Source organism: Saccoglossus kowalevskii, chromosome 22, assembly GCF_978046115.1.
Source record: "Saccoglossus kowalevskii chromosome 22, keSacKowa6.1, whole genome shotgun sequence".
Lineage (NCBI taxonomy): Eukaryota > Metazoa > Hemichordata > Enteropneusta > Harrimaniidae > Saccoglossus > Saccoglossus kowalevskii.
In genome coordinates, this window is record NC_140662.1 from 8,767,810 (window position 1) to 8,786,988 (window position 19,179).

Below are 19,179 nucleotides of genomic sequence, written 5' to 3' on the forward strand. Positions count from 1 at the left end.
AAAATATGGGGTAAATTATTCTGTTTATTTTCATGAAAGATATAGTGCAGAAATACACACATCAAAAATACTTTTCAAGAGAAACCTGTATTCGAGATATTCAAGAAGTTTTTCAATTACTTTTTCAAATGTCCTCTTGGCATCATATGCAATCTATTAAGGTACAGAATTACACAGAATTTCCTAACTTTCTTAGCTCTTACAACAAAACGATTTCGCTTCTACGCATGATTCTACTTATTAATAGACCTTAAAATTGTGAAATTGAATTTTATACCCAAAATAATAAAAATATTTGCTAAAAATGAATTTATGATATCGTCATGAAATTACCAAATCTCACAGATGTCCATCCAACTACTATATGTAATGATATGTATCATTTAAAAGAACAGTACAGGATACAGGACGACGACAACGACACACCATAACCTACACCAACAGTTTCACCTATTATCTTTGCTGACAATGGATGAAGAACTAAAATGTGTTCGCCATTTTCGGTCAAAACTTAAAACAACAGCAAGACCAAATGTAGGTATAATATTTGATTGCAAAAATATTGTCAACGAGATGGCCATATAATTAATAAATTGGAAAAATTTCTAGCAGCAAAAATTAAATGGTTTACAGAAAATAAAACTCAACTGAACTCCAATTTATTATTTTCCCAAATCATTTGCAGCAAAGTGAAGTACATTTTGTTTTGTTTAAAACCAATTGAGTAAATACTGGAAGTTTGAAAGTCACATGATTCAGACTGAAATGAACAGTATTCAAGAAAGTGAAGACTAAAGTTTGCCATATCAAAAATTAAAACTGTCTTGGGAATTAATTTTCTTGTAAGCTTAAAAGCAAATATCTTTAATTATATATAAGTACATTGCATGCAAGAATAGATGCACAGTAATTATGACCTTTCAACCAAATCAAAATACATTAGACTGATTAATATTCCATGAAATAATAATTAGGACTATTTTGGAATGCATTTATAATATGTATATGCCAAGTGTAATACACAGACACATGCAGTTGAGTATGAATCCTCATCACAATCATGAACAGCCACATTTATAGCAGAACTATTTACTTTCATCCCTATGCATAAACAAGCAGCCTCTCGGCTGAGATAGCTCTGCTGTTAGCAATGCACATTTCAATTAAAGAACTGAAGACATCATTAGAAAATGAACAATATGTATAGTATCAAAGCAATCGGACTTACAGTTTTTAACAAGAAGTCGAAAATATCACTTTTAACCAAAAATTACAAAAATATTCACTAAAATTAGAGAATTGAAGATATCATCACAAAATGAACAAATCTGAGAGAGGTCCACATGTAGTACCTATATATGTAATATCAAAGCAATCGGACTTACAGTTTTAACAAGAAGTCGAAAATATCACTTTTTACCAAAAATGACAAAAATATTCAAAAAAATTAGGGAATTGAAGATATCATCACAAAATGAACAAATCTGAGAAAGGTCTACATGTAGTATCTATATATGTAATATCAAAGCAATTGAACTATTGGTTTTTAACAAGAAGTCGAAAATATCACTTTTTACCAAAAATTACAAAAATATTCACCAAAATTAGAGAATTGAAGATATCATCACAAAATGAACAAATCTGAGAGAGGTCCATATGTAGTACCTATATATGTAATATCAAAGCAATCAGACTTGCGGTTTTTAACAAGAAGTCGAAAATATCACTTTTTACCAAAAATGACAAAAATATTCACCAAAATTAGAGAATTGAAGATATCATCACGAAATGAACAAATCTGAGAGAGGTCCACATGTAGTACCTCTATATATGTAGTATCAAAGCAATTGGACTTGCGGTTTTTAACAAGAAGTCGAAAATATCACTTTTTACCAAAAATGACAAAAATATTCACCAAAATTAGAGAATTAAAGATATCATTACAAAATGAACAAATCAGAGAGAGGTCTACCAAGGTACATATACACCAAGTATCAAAGCATTCAGGCTTGTAGTTTTCAAGAAGAAGTCGAAAAAGTAAAACATTGACACAGACGACGACGGACGATGACGACGGACAATCACTCATATGATAAACTCCGCTCGACAAATCGACAGCGGAGCTAAAAAATCACCAAAAAACCAAAATAATTTTTAACTAAAAAGCGATATTGTGTGATATCTAATTAAAATTATAAACTGCTTAAATTAAATAGAAACAAATGTTTGTGAGTCAAAAACTTTGCTGTAATATTAACCGCTTACAGTATTTAGATGAGAATACACTGCATTTCAAAAAGCTGTAAATGTTTTTTGATGAGGGGATACATTACATTTCAGAAAGCTGTGAATGTTTATATGTATCAACTTGACCAATCCTGATACCTTAGTGGATATATACTACAATGGTCAGTGTGGAGTTTGACCCATCACAACGATTATTTGGTTAATTTGGAAAGAATCGCTATATAATTTAAACTAAAATTCTTGTGACCATATTAACATATATATATATATATATATCTCTGCAGACAAATTAATTTGAAGTGGTCGGAATAAATTCTATATTTTGAGTAAATCGTCTATGATTGTCACAAAGACTTGTAAGTATTACAAAAAGGCTTCTCTCTAGAAAATGATGAAAATAGCTTCTTCAGTTTAGAATGTAAAAGGTGAGTCTTCCGAGGTCAATCTTTTACAAATGTTCATAAAAACGTTCAATGTGTATTTAATTATTAATATCCACATTAACCAAATATGGATTTGGATATAATTTATAAAACCGCCAGTGACTATACATCAGTTTTCCGCTGCCGAGGCATAACTTGATACACAGTTACCTATATAGAGAATACCAGTCTAGAATAAGATATTTAAATGGCGGCAGTCGTTGTGCTGCATCCTGTTCAATATGGGACTCATAGCGACGTATACAACGCGTGTAAAATACATTGTTTATTTACATGAAATTCGAACACACGCTGCGTGATGACCACCACGCTTTAAATACTGTATGGCTGTACTGTATCTTTAAAACAAAAAAAAAGACTGTCATTTTTTTTTGTACTGCTTAATGACATCAATAACCATTTAAATTGTTCATTTTCACTCTTAAAATGGTTGGCCGTATATGAACTGTTTAATTTAATCAACCATGCTGTCAATTCCAAGTTGAATATATTTATTTAAACAAAAGAAAGACATTTTCGTAATTTATAGCATTTGTAGACAAATAATAATAGCTTTATTAATTTTGTCAACGCTCAAACCCGTTGCGATCGAATAGTTGAATTGAAAGGTGAGATGACAGACAGGAGCGGAAAAAGTGTGTACTCGTAAATAACGACTGTGGCAGCTACCTGAAATAGGCATGTCAACAAAACAATTGACAATCCAGGTGCAAACAACTACTCAAAAATCGGTTAACAAATAACGTTGATTTAGTAAAATTTGAAAAATAACAGTTAGAAAGAAATGGATCGTGTTTGTCTCTCAAGTTTCATTTATAAAAACTGCACTCAAATAAACCCAAACGGTTTTTCACTATGTGTATGAATTGATCTCTTTGCAACAATGTAACAGGCATGGAGGAAAGCGATACAGAATAACCTGCCCATTAAGAAATGACTCAACCAGAACCAATGCCATCAACAGTGCTAAACAGGTTTGTTTATTTGGTTTTGCTCAGTATGCTGAATGATCTAATGTGACCTAAAACAGGGACAGTTTGCTTTTATGATGACAGCGGTGTTGTTAATGTTATCCTGGTAGTGAAAGGGAATGTGATCAATGACAGCACTCAAAATACATACACCACAGCACTACGCAAGATACAAGACAGTTTTAAGACTATTTTACCTGACCTTCCAAGGCATCAGTATTGTAACATTGCAGCCTTACCTTGTAGAAGTAAATCAGAGACAGGGAGATCTCCAAGGACACAGCTAAAAGTATCCCACAAATGAATGAAGAAAGTGGCGGCAATGCTTGTCTAGAGAGGCTAAATATAACAAAGCCTTAGGGGGTCCAAACACTGTCATCAATTTATGCATAGGACCATACCATTACGAAAGTAGGGGTGTGTGTGTGTAGAATGTGCTTTAGAATACACAGTGCTTCTATTTCTCTTTATTGTGCCAGTATAAAATTGAACTCTGCCCTTTTGAACTGAAGGTCAAATTTGAAAAGGTTATCCCATTATATGTAAAAAAAAAAGTGGGGGTAGGGTTTACTTTGATTGTTGTATGCAGAAACACACGAGACAACACAAGACATTTTGATAACAGGAACAAGATTTTTTTCTTTTATGTTACAAAAATACAAACAGGTACATGAATTAACGAGAAGATCATTAACCTTTGAATGTCAAAGTCAACTTTTTTAGCACCTTTCACAAAATAAATCAAATTTTCCAATAATATTGATCAGTTTGTTCCAAAAAGTTTTGGGCAGGAAAAATTATTTGGTTAAAATTTACTTGAATTTATTTTATTATTTTCATTGTGTGAGCAGCTCTAATATTTAACAATTATTATAACTCAATCTGTGGATGTCTCATTGTTGAAACAAACCTCTTCCTACTACCTCTTCTTCCCTATTCCTAAATAAAATGGTTTGTTCGTAGTGCAGGTGATCATGGAATGAAATAAATGACATTAGGGAATACTGAGAGCTCCTTCTATTATGTGATTCAAGTTTTGATACATTTCGTGGCAGCCAGGAAATGTTACAATCTGTCAAAAGACTCTCGTTTATCGATCCATAAACCTGAACTGTCGTATGTCAACCGTCGGTTGCTGAGAGAACACATTCTCATCAATTCTGAATGCTACTCTAGGATGAGTACAGATTTTAATTAAAGTACATCACCGATGGAGGTGAAAAATAATGAAAAAGAAATTTTGTTTTCAATCAAGTTGCTATGGCAACAATATAGTTACATTGCCTGATTCCAGTTCAGTGATTTTGATAAAATACTACATGTACATCACCAACGAATCACTAATTTTTGTATAAGTATTTATAAATTTCACATTTCAAAATGAAACATTGTTTCTATTAGCAGGTTGAATGACATTGAACTTTTTCAAAAGATGCACAATTAGGTGTTTTGATTCAACTGACATTGAAATTTTTAAATATTTATAAAAATCTAAGGAATGGGTTTGTGATCACCACAGTACAATTACCGTAATAACTCTTTTGCGTCTATTGTAAATAGTTTCACAATAGGTGATGGCGAAACAGAATTATAAAATAAATTGAAAGAAAACTGTAAAAATTAAATAATTCAAACTTGGAAACAAGGAGCGGTATCAATTTATGCAAATAATACTTAAACAACATTTTGAATTCTAGAGTTTTCCCCAAAGTTTTGGTGAAACATTTTGCATATTGACCTGTTATTTTTTTTTTTTATTAAATTTTGAATCAAATAGAAAAACATTTCCTAATAGCTAGAGGTCAACATTTCTTTAAAAATGCAGAAAAAATGTTGCTGGTATGTTTTAGGAAAGTTGACAAAAGTTGCAAAAAAGGTCTTAAAAAATCTCTTTCTAGTAGTGTCTGTTTTTAATAGTCAGAGACTATATTTTTAAGTAAAGACACAGCAAATACGTCTTAACAAACCTTAAGAAAAGCTGACCTTTTTAAATTGCCTTAATAGTCAAACAAGTACTTCTAAATGAGGCCAAGTACTCATTTGTAATGCAAATCAAAACATTTAAATACCAAAAAAAAAAAAAATAGGATCAAACTATTAAACTCATAGGAGTGAAAGGTAGGTTTATTGAATCAAATAAAAACACAGCTCTTTTTTTATCATACTACCGTAATCTGCAGAAATTCATATATTTAATGAAAAATAGTGAAAAAAATACAATTAAGGTGTTAGGTGATTTTATTCACAATTCTTTCATTTCAAGAAATGAGCATTCTCTTGATTTGTAATATCGACTTCCTCTCTTTTACATTAATTTTATATACATATTGCTATTAACCGATAGAAAATGTTATTTATAAGTATGCAATGAAGATATTATTATTAAATATGTTTGTCTACTTACAAAATAAATATCTTAAAACGTTTTTTTCTTATGTGCAGCAATTACTACACTGTTGGAAGGGGGCTGATACAATGTATACAATTTTTAACCTGCTCTAATGAGAAATACAATATAAAGTCTTTTGCAATTACTTTATGAATGTACAAGATGCTAGTGAAAATGGATCATAAAATAATTTCTATGCGTGGTATTAAATTACCATATCGTGTGAATTACTGAAAATAAAATAGCTTCATATAACCAATGACACTTCATACTTTTCTGCATCACTTGACAACTTGACATAATATATAATTAATAATAATTCATACCTGTAACCAATGATAAATTATGTCTAATCTCACTACCAGCATGCAATGTTTTTCATATTTTTTTTTTTTATTTTCGGAAAATAACAATTTCATCAAATTTTACTACAGACACGCAATTTGTATATGTCACATGGGACTTGTACTGTCGCATAAAACATTACAGACAAATTTCAAAAATTTATGACGAATAAAGACTACTCTGCTATTAACGGTTACCGAAGAAATATTACAATTTCACTAAATTTTCAAACCACTGTAAAAGCAAAATTTGCCAAAAAAAATTGGAAATGAAAATAAAAAATTCCATGATTGTAAATGTAATACCAAGAAAGGTTTTTACAAAACAAAGCACTTGTCTTTATTGTAATGTATTATTGTAGTGGCCATGAACAGAACCACAGATGTATTTAACCACACAGAGGTTGTGTAAATATAATTAAGCCTGTTATATCATTCATCCATCATATATCTCTCATTATTTGACAGTGTGTGTTATTTGTTTAGTAACAATATACGAGTCATTATCTGTTTACTATGTTATGCAGACATAGATATAGAATACAGCAGTACTCTCCCCAGGTTACAAAAAGCGTGGCGGAACAACTGCCAAAGTGTTGATTTTTCTAATCAAATTGATAATTTACTGGAAACTGAAAACTCATAGACATAATTCGTCTGGAAATCGACCAATTTCGGACCATCGCCCTCAAAATAATTGATAAAAATAGTTTCGGGATCCATCGACAGTAGAAAGGTAGAAACTTAAGGTGAAAATAATGAAAAAAAAACGGCTGTTATGACCCGACCTGATTTCAGTTCGATAAAATAGGGTAACTCGCATAGGATGAAACTGTAGCTCCATGGTTTTGCATTAACATCACGACGAACGAAAGCAAAACCAAGTGAGCTACAGAACTGCAGCTAGGTTCAACCACGATTTCGTTCAACACAACAGCAACAGCAGACCTCCTGTGCAGCAGACTGCAACCTCTGCGGTCGATCCACACAACAACTTTCGGAAAGGACTTCTGCCAGTCACTAAATTCCACGAAAACACGATTTCGTCTGTCCCAAGAGTTCCACAACATCCATAAACACTTTAGTTCAGTCTTTGAAAGGAATTCAGTCGATTTAACAGAAGAATCAACCTGCCCACACAGACGAAAACAATTCGACTGACCACACAGGGACGCACAGAGTTATTCATAAACAAAGTTATTCCAACACCATACTATAGATGGCGCTCTCACTATGGACTGCCACAGTAGAGTTTTGGGGGGCTAATTTGCATAATTATGGGCTGATCGACTTCTCATAAACAAATTACCATCTACACTCATCAAGGCATCCACACACCAAAAATCGAGTCAAACGGTTCGGCGGTTTTTGAGAAGAAGTCGTGCACAGACAGATAGACGAACGACAGACGCAGGACAGAAACCCATCCCATAGGCTCAGCAGACCTATGGTCCGTTGAGCCAAAAACCATAACATCTACCGTAAATAAAACACAATTTTACCTTGTCCAGATTCTTCAGTCTCTACAGGCATCTTGAAAAAACAAAGTCACAACCAATGTAGCCTGGAACAAACAGAAAAGATTAATTAAAGATTTAATGAGACACAAATGAGAATTTCACCTTTCCAGCTTTCTGACCAATAGCATGGCAGCAGCTCATTTCAAAACAGCATTCTGACCAATAGCATGGCAGCAGCTCATTTCAAAACAGCATTCTGACCAATAGCATGGCAGCAGCTCATTTTCAAAACAGCATTCTGACCAATAGCATGGCAGCAGCTCATTTCAAAACAGCATTCTGACCAATAGCATGGCAGCAGTTAATTTCTCAACTCTGACAAGCAACGCTATTAAATATTCAATCAAAAAAATTGATAAATAAATACATACATACATAATGTATGGGTATGGGAATAGCAATGATATTCAAACAGGTGAAATTCCTAGAACAGGTTACAGTGTGCCATATATGTGAATAGAAGGGAATGATTTGAGTTGGTTGAGGCTTACTTTCCCATAAAGCCATGGTACTATTATTACTATCATGGCAATCAAAACAAATAACACCTTCATGGGTCATTATTATGTTGCCATGTTGTACGGTATTGTCCTTGAGTGATGGTATAATGCCACCAAATATTATTTTAATATTGTCCCTGTGTGGTGTTATAATGCCATTATGTACTGTAGAATTGGATATTGCCCAGTTTTATTGCTGTTTGATTTGCAGAAAAATTGTGTTTGGCTATATTTCTTTGTTATGGCGTTGGGGGCGCTTTTTTTCATAAGGACATTTGGTATGATTTGTGTTGGCCACCTAAAATGCTATTGTTTCCCTGGCCTGTTCGGTCATATCAGAATAGTAATTCTTATATTAGATAGAGTGCTAAAAATTAAATACCCTTTAATAACGAACAAATAGATTGTAATGACAGTAACACGCTGTATTCAGTTTGATTTATAATAATAATTCTGCAGGTTGTGCAAATATTATGTTTCTGTTAATATTAATTTTACTTGTTTGAACTCTCGTAAATTTCAAAATGGTGGATTTATATGCAAACTGTTTTTATACAAAATAAGTTTCAATCACTTTTATGTTTTTTCATTGTACTAATTTACCGTATCGTACAAAAAAAGGGGTGGGCATTTGTCCGGATATCCCTGGCAAAAAAAAAGAAAAATCGCAACACGCAGATTGAACTGCGACAGGGAGAAAAACGGCAAATAAAAACATGCAACAAAAATAAATGAACAATATGCAGCATTAGAAGTGTAACAAGAAATAATTTATTGCTTAGAATGTGACAAATAAACCAGAAATAATAAAAATCGACAGTGAAGATTCAATGAATTCAATGAATGAATTACAATATCCCCGTCGACAAACACGCCGCCCCATACGCGTGAATTATTTCCGGTTTTGACAATTACCGGATCAACAACCATACAAGATCTATAATAATTTACGCAGTAAAATTACGAAAGTTCATAGTTGTTAGAAAAAAAAACCTTCTAAGATCTCTATTTGTACGTTCATTGCTATCTTCGTAAAAGTCAAAACCCGGAAATTCCAAGTCGGCGCCACTGTCGCAATCGAACTAAAATCCCTATAGTCAAACTTCGTCTTGAAGTTTGTCGATGTCGTCCCACACAATTTGGACTTAGCACATTTAAACCACGGATTTCGCTGTCTGGTAGCTTGGCACTTTTAATTCATGTCTAATCAGAATGAAAAGTCAAGAAAAATGGGGTTGCGGCAAACGACTCGTATGATACTTTTGTTTACCGACTGGCAATCATCTTTGACATTTAAGCATCTGCTTTACCAATGGGCTAAGAATGACATCACTACTAGTGTTTCGTCATGGAGGTAAATTCAACATCGCTTTCTTATCAGACTAGGTGTTCGTTCATCAATCATGGCAAAAGTTACCATTCAGCAAGTTATATGGATATCGCGGTGGGCTTGAAATAGGAAGATTTTTTCTTCCAACGACAGAAGAATAATTTCCATGAAATGCAATAGCAGTGGTGAAAGATGGTAACAAAGTTGGCAGTCTTCGGCGTGACATTGAAAAATTGATTAGGGGTTAAACTGCTTGAATATTTAATTCAACATGGTTCATAATAAACTGAGCGTAGTTCTTATCACATTACCAGCATTCCACGGTTTGTTCCCACGCTTACTTTTAAAAGTGAGCGCACTCTATTCCATTGCTTGGTTCCACGCTTACACACTCAAGACAAAAACAAACGTCAGAGTTGCATCTTTATTACTATTAAATATATGGTTACTTCACAGTCCCTCTACTGTGGTTACTTTAAATCAGACACACGCACTCCTCATTCCATTGTTGTTCCCAGGCCTACTATTACTTGTAAAAGTAAGCGTAGTCTCTCATTACCAGACGCGTCCATCTTACAAGGTCATAGGGTTCAAACTGGGTGAATATTTAATTAAATATGGTTGCGTCTGTTTTAAGAAACGTCCCCTCATGTAAATATGTGATATATCCAGATTGGATTTTTTAACTTAAGTTGGACCTCTGAAACGAACTTGTATCGACTTCATGTTAAACTGAGCGTGGCTTTCATTACATTATCAGCATTCCATGGTTTTTCCCCACGCTTACTTTTGAAAATGAGCGCACTCGGCATTCCATTGTTTGGTTCCACGCTTACTTTTGAAAGTGATCGTACGCTCAACACGTATTTTCGTGAAAACTGAGACGCTCAGTTACCGCGCTCAACTACCATCTAGAGACTCCTTTACATACCTCGATATTGTCCCTATGTGATGGTATATTGCCACCATGTGGTATGACATCACCTTTGTATGGTGTTATAGAACCTCCCATGTGATATATTGTTCCTATGTGACGGTATATTGCCACCATGTGGTATGACATCTCTGTATGGTATTATAGAACCTCCCATGTGATATGATATTGTCCCTATGTAATGGTACCGTAAAAACTCAATCAATTCGGCCATGTAAAAATAAATATTTTGGGGGGTGGGCCAATTGACTGAATAAATATAGAAAATATGTTTCCGAAGTGGTCGATTTGTTTGAATAATTTTTCAATGTTTTAAAACTGGGTTCGAAGTGTGTATCACCGGTAACTGAATAAATATATCGTTTTCCCGAGATTAGAGTAAAGGTGTAGTACTAGTCTGAGACTTGACCCAATTTTAAAACAAACTACAAGCGCGTTCAAGAAATCTGACGCAACCAGGCCACCTGCTGTTTTGTTGCCGTGGAGACGACAGTTTTATGTCACGCTCCCGTAAATGTAAACAAACATGGTAACGTGAAAATCTCACTGGAATAGAATTATGCTTTATTGCTAATTGCTGTACTATTTTTTTGAAATTATCTACAATTAAACTATACATACAATACAATAATATATTTTAAATAAACTACAATAAATAACACTGAAAAACATAATACGAGACGACACACTGATATTTTGTTACGGTATTTCTTTTTGGAGGATGTGGTGGCGGGGCGGGGCGGGTGGTGTTGTCCGGTACATAGAAGCAGGTACAGCTGGGACCTCGGCAGTTGCCTTAGTAAAAAATGAATCGATTCGATACATGGCTAGCGAGCGACAAAATAAGTACTAGCTTATTATAGCTTGTAGGAAAACTAAAAGTGAGTGTCTTTCCCCAGAGAAATCGCCACTTTTATAGCATGATACTCTGACCAGCCACAACATTATCACATATTCTTTTGAAATTAAAAGATGTACATCAGTCAGTACTCAGTCTGACGTACAATGTCGAAATGATAGGCCCAGGATTCACACCTCACGTCGTCTCGTCTGCCACTTTACCGTAACCACGCACCGCTACTGAAACCGCTTCTATGAGAGCGCAGTCTTCACTTCACGGTCATGTTTTTTTACCCACAGTTAAAACAAAACAAAAAATCCACCCGACTTTTAAACGAACAACGTTGCAAGAGGAAGTTTAGAACATAACTGGGCCGACTGTGTCGAAACAATCCAGCCGGTGATTTTATTTGGGTCAACCAAAAAAAAAGAAGATATTTTGACGTGCTGCGTGATTGTGTAAACAAAACCATGTTCAATAAAAATGACGCTCTCACGCTACACATTGGCGACTTTGTATCGACTTACTGGAAATGCCGAAGACGATACAATTTGCAAGCCGGCATTAATTATTTTTTTACCCCGTTAACATTAATAATCTACTTGACTTTTAAACAAACAACTCTGCAGGACAATGTTTCGAACATTACTGAAACGACTGTGCTGAAACAATCCAGCAGATAATTTTATTTGGGTCAGCCGAAAAAAAAAAGATATTTTGACGTGCTGCGTGACTGTGTAAACAAAACTACGTCCAATAATAATGACGCTTTCACGTAACACATTTGCGACTTTGTATGACTTGCTTGAAATTCCAAAGACGAGAGTTAAGTGTCGGCCTGAATTTTGTTGTCCCTAAACCATGGAGCTTCGTTTCGTCAGTAATTGCTAGCAATGACTTAAAGTATTTGTTCGTTGTCGATATTTTTGGCGTCGTGATGTGAATTTTCTTAGCGATTATTTACAACTGATGTACTGGGTAATTTGTAATGACAATCAACAGAGTATATTTCACCATGGACGTACTAGAGATTTCACACGTCTTTTGTACAACCACGGTTGACACCATGACTGCACATCTGGCGGATATCCCGATTGCTTATACCATGGATGTAAATGCTTATATATGTACATTGTATTTACATGATAGATGTGTGAAAATATACCTTTGTTGAGAGAGTGACGTAAAAATCGGACGGTGTACACCGGGCGAACTAATTGAATACAAACAATAGACTGACTGGACAGATGGCCGAACTAAACGGATACATTTTAAAATTAACCATGACGCAAAAAATAGGTGGCCGAACTATTTGAGTGGTCGAATTGATTGAGCTTGACGGTATATTGCCACCATGTGGTATGACATCTCTGTATGGTGTTATAAAACCTCCCATGTGATATGATATTGTCCCTATGTAATGGTATATTGCCACCATGTGGTATGACATCTCTGTATGGTGTTATAGAACCTCCCATGTGATATGATATTGTCCCTATGTAATGGTATATTTCCACCATGTGGTATGACATCTCTGTATGGTGTTATAGAACCTCCCATGTGATATGATATTGTCCCTATGTAATGGGATATTGCCACCATGTGCTATGGCATCACATTTGTATGGTGTTATAGAACCTCCCATATGATATGATATTGTCCCTATGTAATGGGATATTGCCACCATGTGCTATGGCATCACATTTGTATCGTGTTATAGAACCTCCCATGTGATATGATATTGTCCCTATGTAATGGTATATTGCCACCATGTGCTATGGCATCACATTTGTATGGTGTTATAGAACCTCCCATGTGATATGATATTGTCCCTATGTAATGGTATATTGCCACCATGTGCTATAGCATCACATTTGTATGGTGTTATAGAACCTCCCATGTAATATGATATTGTCCCTATGTAATGGTATATTGTCACCATGTGGTATGACATCTCTGTATGGTGTTATATAACCACCCATGTGATATGATATTGTCCCTACGTGATGGTATATTGCCACCATGTGGTATGGCATCACCTTTGTATGGTGTTATAGAACCTCCCATGTGATATGATATTGTCCCTATGTAATGGTATATTGCCACCATGTGGTATGACATCACCTTTGTATGGTGTTATAGAACCACCCATGTGATATGATATTGTCCCTATGTAATGGTATATTGCCACCATGTGGTATGACATCTCTGTATGGTGTTAGAGAACCTCCCATGTGATATGATATTGTCCCTATGTAATGGTATATTGCCACCATGTGGTATGACATCTCTGTATGGTGTTATAGAACCTCCCATGTGATATGATATTGTCCCTACGTGATGGTATATTGCCACCATGTGGTATGACATCACCTTTGTATGGTGTTATAGAACCTCCCATGTGATATGATATTGTCCCTATGTAATGGTATATTGCCACCATGTGGTATGGCATCACATTTGTATGGTGTTATAGAACCTCCCATGTGATATGATATTGTCCCTATGTAATGGTATATTGCCACCATGTGGTATGGCATCACCTTTGTATGGTGTTATAGAACCACCCATGTGATATGATATTGTCCCTATGTAATGGTATATTGCCACCATGTGGTATGGCATCACCTTTGTATGGTGTTATAGAACCTCCCATGTGATATGATATTGTCCCTATGTAATGGTATATTGCCACCATGTGCTATAGCATCACATTTGTATGGTGTTATAGAACCTCCCATGTAATATGATATTGTTCCTATGTAATGGTATATTGCCACCATGTGGTATGACATCTCTGTATGGTGTTATAGAACCTCCCATGTGATATGATATTGTCCCTACGTGATGGTATATTGCCACCATGTGGTATGGCATCACCTTTGTATGGTGTTATAGAACCTCCCATGGGATATGATGTTATAATACTGTGGTGTAAATTTAAAATATATAAGATGTGCCACCCTCACAAAAAAAAAGCATTAAAAATAAAATGAAAGTATTTTTGTCACTCAACTTTGGTGTTTCAAATTAAAGAATCCTGGCCACACTCACATGTGTGAGGGCGCTGTCATAATTTTTTTTTAATCAGATTGATGATCATAACTGCTTGTACAAGAAATTTCAAAGCACGCATTAGGAATCAGAGTTAAAATTAAGTAATCTTAATTTAAGATTCAAACAATCCAAATTCGCACAAGTCACAATTTCAAACTAGTGCTGTTCGTGTTCAGTTTTTATCAACTTTTTCATGAAACCGATGTTCTCTCAAGAGCATTATCAAATAGGAGCCCTTATAATAATTTTAGATAAACAATAGAGCTATAATTATCATAAAAATACAATAGAGATAATTAAAATATACTGTTATTCAAATTAGCCGTAATACTTGCTCTTGATTGCACACAATGGCAACAAATTTTAATCTTCATATATTTAAGATTTTGCTCTTTTTTCAGACCAGAAATCAAATTGATCAATCAATTGATACTGATTGACTAATATTGATTGATTGAATTTATTTACAGAGATTCATTTCAAACCGATAAAATATGATAAACAAAAATTACTTCATCGCTTTCAATGTCGTTTATCACTTTCATCATGTCAAAAATCAAAATTGCTCAGGGTCGAGGTCGAGGTCATTTAGCAACACAAAATTACAATTATAATTTCTCTAAATAGCCTTTTATTTAACATACATTGTAGAAGAATTAACTGAACGAAATTCACCTTTCCAAAATTGAACACTTTTTTATATCAAATCCTATAGCTAGTCTGACAATTAACACTGTTTCCTGTTCAATACTGACAAACTTGTTAATTATTTGCTAGTTTTTAATTTTGCGATTTTCGCCGATGCGTAAAATCCAATAAATTAAATTAACAATAGCATTCTTGTTTTCCTGCCAATCCATGAATTTAAAATCCAGTAAAATTGCTCAAATCATCAAAATAATTAAAATAAACAATTTTACAGTATAAAATTCACACAATGTTAGATGAAACAATAACCAACTATTTCTCATAGTGTACTGTAGAATACTTTATTTTTGCTTGGAATTTATTTTAGCTATTTTTTCTAAAGGGATGCTTCAGTGAAAATAAAATCCAGCGAATATACTTTTTTTCCTATATTTTACATTCAACTCATCAAAAATCAGTGAAAATAAATTCCATACAAAACGCCCAAAAAGTTTTTTCAGCAAAAATTAATTCCAACTAAAATAAAGTATTTTTCAAATCATACGCATATTAAGTAATGAAAGTACATTTTCTGTCTGGATATTTACTATCATGCTATTGGTCTGAAATCAGTGGGTTGAATGAGGTGCATGAAGCTCTATGGAAAAGGTGAATACCAGCAAATGATACTCAAAACGTAAAATTGACCAGTGGTCGCTGTGTCGTGTTTGATATGGGACCATAGCAATATAATACATTGTTTGTTTACATGAATTCAAACATGTGCAGCACAGAGATCACTGCCCTTTAACGGCAATATGCACGGTTACAATAGCAGTCTAATAGGTCCAACACAACATGTGGACATATGGCATTGTTTATTTATGTACACATGACTTAACCTGTACAGAGAGCTTACCACCATCACTGCTGGCTACGATTCGCATATTTTTTTAATAATAATAATTAATTTGGATGGCTTCAAGTTATGTCACACAATTAGTGCTCATTATTAAATGAATCATAATTTTATTAAATGAATCATAATTTTATTAAATGAATCATAATTTAGTTAGAAAACATTAAATCGTCATATCATATTTGTTTTATGAGAAGCATATGAATTGGTAATAAAATAGTTACATGGCATTTTAGTGAATTTGACTCAATGTATGAATTTTCAGAATCCTAAGGTAAAAGTCAACTCATAAATGCAAATATCCAGAATTTATTCATTTTGCAATACAATGTACTCCTTGGCAATAGAAAGATGGTATTGACTTCAATAATGGTTGTAGCGGATAATGACCATTTTGTTCCCATGGGAGAGATATTATGCCAAAATTGCAGGCTGGTAACATAGACTAAAAAAATCTATTGTGAATGATTGGGTAATTTTTGTTGTCCTGAATTATTTCAAAAATGGGTTTTAAAAGTGACAATGTATGCTGTAACAAAATAACACAGAAAAGAATGACATATAGGAAACATTTTTTAAATATGTTATATGAAATTCATTCATGTCTTAATGAAATTCACTGAAATCAGTAAAGTTTGAAAATTTTAAATATTTTCAAGATGATGTTTTTACGGAATTTGATGCAAATATACCCCGAAAGACTTTTAGACCCATGTGTTAAACGGTTTCACTTTACAACTGAGGTCTCTCTGTCTTGTAATTTTATGCTTGGCTTACCATCACAATGTATACTAATTTACTTTGAATCCCATTTATTCATGTGCTGTAGAATTCACAACATGTGGCACACAGAGGTATTATTTACAGTAATATACCATTTTCCTCTGCATACATTTTTTATTTTAAACATTTAATTAACCTAATATTATAACTAGATATTACCAATAAAGGCTTTCAAACATTTCAAGGAATTCTCAGTATCTTATTTTCTCTATTAGAACTACATCTCTAATAAAGTGTAGGTAAACCAAGAATGCATTTATTGTATGAATGATTGCCACGTTGGTTATACATAAACACAGACACTAAAGAAAATATGTTGTTTTAAATATACTTCATGTTGGTGGGAATCTGCAGTGTTCACATGATATTTTAATTAACAGGTATACTAAATGGAATAATAATATTTTCATTTTTTTTCCTGCAATTAAGTTTATTCTAATTTATTGGTACTCTCTTAGCATTTTACACTAAATGCAAATAATGTTTTCATTTTCTTTCCTGCAAATTAACTTTATTCTTAATTTTGTGTCAACTTGTTTAGTGTTTTACACTTAATGAAAATAATATTTGTGATTTATCTCCTGTATATCAAGTATGATAATAATTAGCCACATTACTAACGAAGTTATGTGTGTGTATTGTGTTTTGTTCAGATGCAAATATCTTCTTTCTGTTAACATTTTGTTTTGCAATGCCTTAACCAGAGTCGTAATATTTCGTACAAATTCATACACGAGACACTGATAATGACATAATGAATAATTTGTTTGTTTTAGCTGCCATAAACATGGCAACAAAGAATTTGATAATTTGATTTTTAGTGTTTTAATCTCCACCACCCCCCAACTGGGAGTCTCAATCATGATGGCAGTGCACCTTTCAAATTTTAAAAACAGTGAGCCCCAATTGTAAAATTACTAGAGCAATTAAATAAAATAGTTTTTTTTTTTTTTTTCATACATGCATTTTTATTTAGGTTTGTATATAGGTTGCAACAGGTATTTGTGAAAAGTGCACGTTTTTGTGAAAAATGTTTTTAAGTGTTTACAAATGTGATATCAGCTGATTATCAAACAGGCAGTGAATCAACACAGATCTGCCACAGTGTATGCATACTTCCCCTTTACCTATGTAACATAAATTAGATTAAAGGTTGTACTCTAAGAAATCGCACTGACCTACAAGTGACAATAGGTTATTTTGAATAAAAATAAAACAGTCTACAATAGAACTCAACTGAATAGACGTATTTTAAAGAATTCCGCAGTACGGTAATAATAATAACATACGTTTTAAAATTTGAACTAAATTAACGGCCACGCCCACCCCCATGTACTTACAAACATTTTTTTTCTCATTTATTGTAGGACAATTCTACACGCTTACAGTAAAATACGGTCCGGTGAAAACAAGCGTGAAAAGCATTTCGACCTCGCATATCAACAACAGAACCACCACAGAGCAAGCTACGGTATCTCTGGGATGTTTCTAAATATAGAACCGATGTTACGACACGCAGATCGCAGCTGATAAACGCCATACTTTGGACGATACCGGAAAGTTTCGCGTAATAAGTTCGGGGGGAAAGCCATCTAAACGAGCTTGAGTGTAACCGACCCGAGTTATTGTATCGCGTCACTCCCATTTCCTTTTATTTTTACTCCAACAGGTCGATTTGGCCCGCCATGATTGACACTTTTCGCCTACATAGGTACTGTTGGCATCGGAATCGAAACCATATACTGGTAAATTACGCACGGAAGTAGCGTGGGCAATTGCTGCATGACTGTCATTCGTATCTTTCGCGACAGAAGGGTACATGTCAAGAGTAAAAGTGAGACTCGGGGAAAGGTACCTTACCTTCGCAATCGGGGAACCAGTGAGAAAGACGCTGTCACAGGGTCGCAATTATGCAAATTGTGTTAATGTGCTCTAAGATAGGGGCCCTCTGATTCGATAGTTATGTCGCATAGATTTGTAAACAGTAGTTAATATGTTGGTTTTTTGCAATTTTTATCATCATCTATGATGAAATATTAACAGGAATACTTAATACAAGACTAGGTTTTATTTTTGCGCTGCGTGTTGCGTTTGTAACATCCGTGACGGAGTTCAACCGCTTTGAATTGGTTGACGAATGAGAGACCTCGTAACTCTCGCCACTCAATCCAGTACTTTCATTCATTTATCGTCACGTGATTTAAGCGGCGATTGTACGCGACCCAGTGACCCTTGCGTATGAGAATAGGTTCATATCGAGCACAATTTTGCAAG

At 34.0% G+C, this 19,179-nt stretch overlaps 1 protein-coding gene across 2 annotated transcripts in view; it reads right to left on the minus strand.

Moving 5' to 3' along the window:
• LOC100372369 (protein PALS2-like) overlaps window positions 1-18,805 on the minus strand; it is a 50,989-nt gene extending 32,184 nt beyond the window's left edge. The window contains exons 1-2 of one of the 2 annotated variants that reach the window (XM_085496030.1): window positions 18,766-18,805; window positions 7,897-7,958 (exon numbers count right to left, since the gene is read on the minus strand). In XM_085496030.1, the coding sequence (XP_085352156.1) occupies window positions 7,897-7,927 (31 nt within the window). In that variant the 5' untranslated portion in view covers window positions 7,928-7,958; window positions 18,766-18,805. Of the gene's footprint in view, window positions 1-3,900; window positions 3,951-7,896; window positions 7,959-18,765 lie in introns of those variants that run through there. The other variant, XM_085496031.1, reaches the window with a different exon arrangement.
• Window positions 18,806-19,179: the final 374 nt, after the last annotated feature.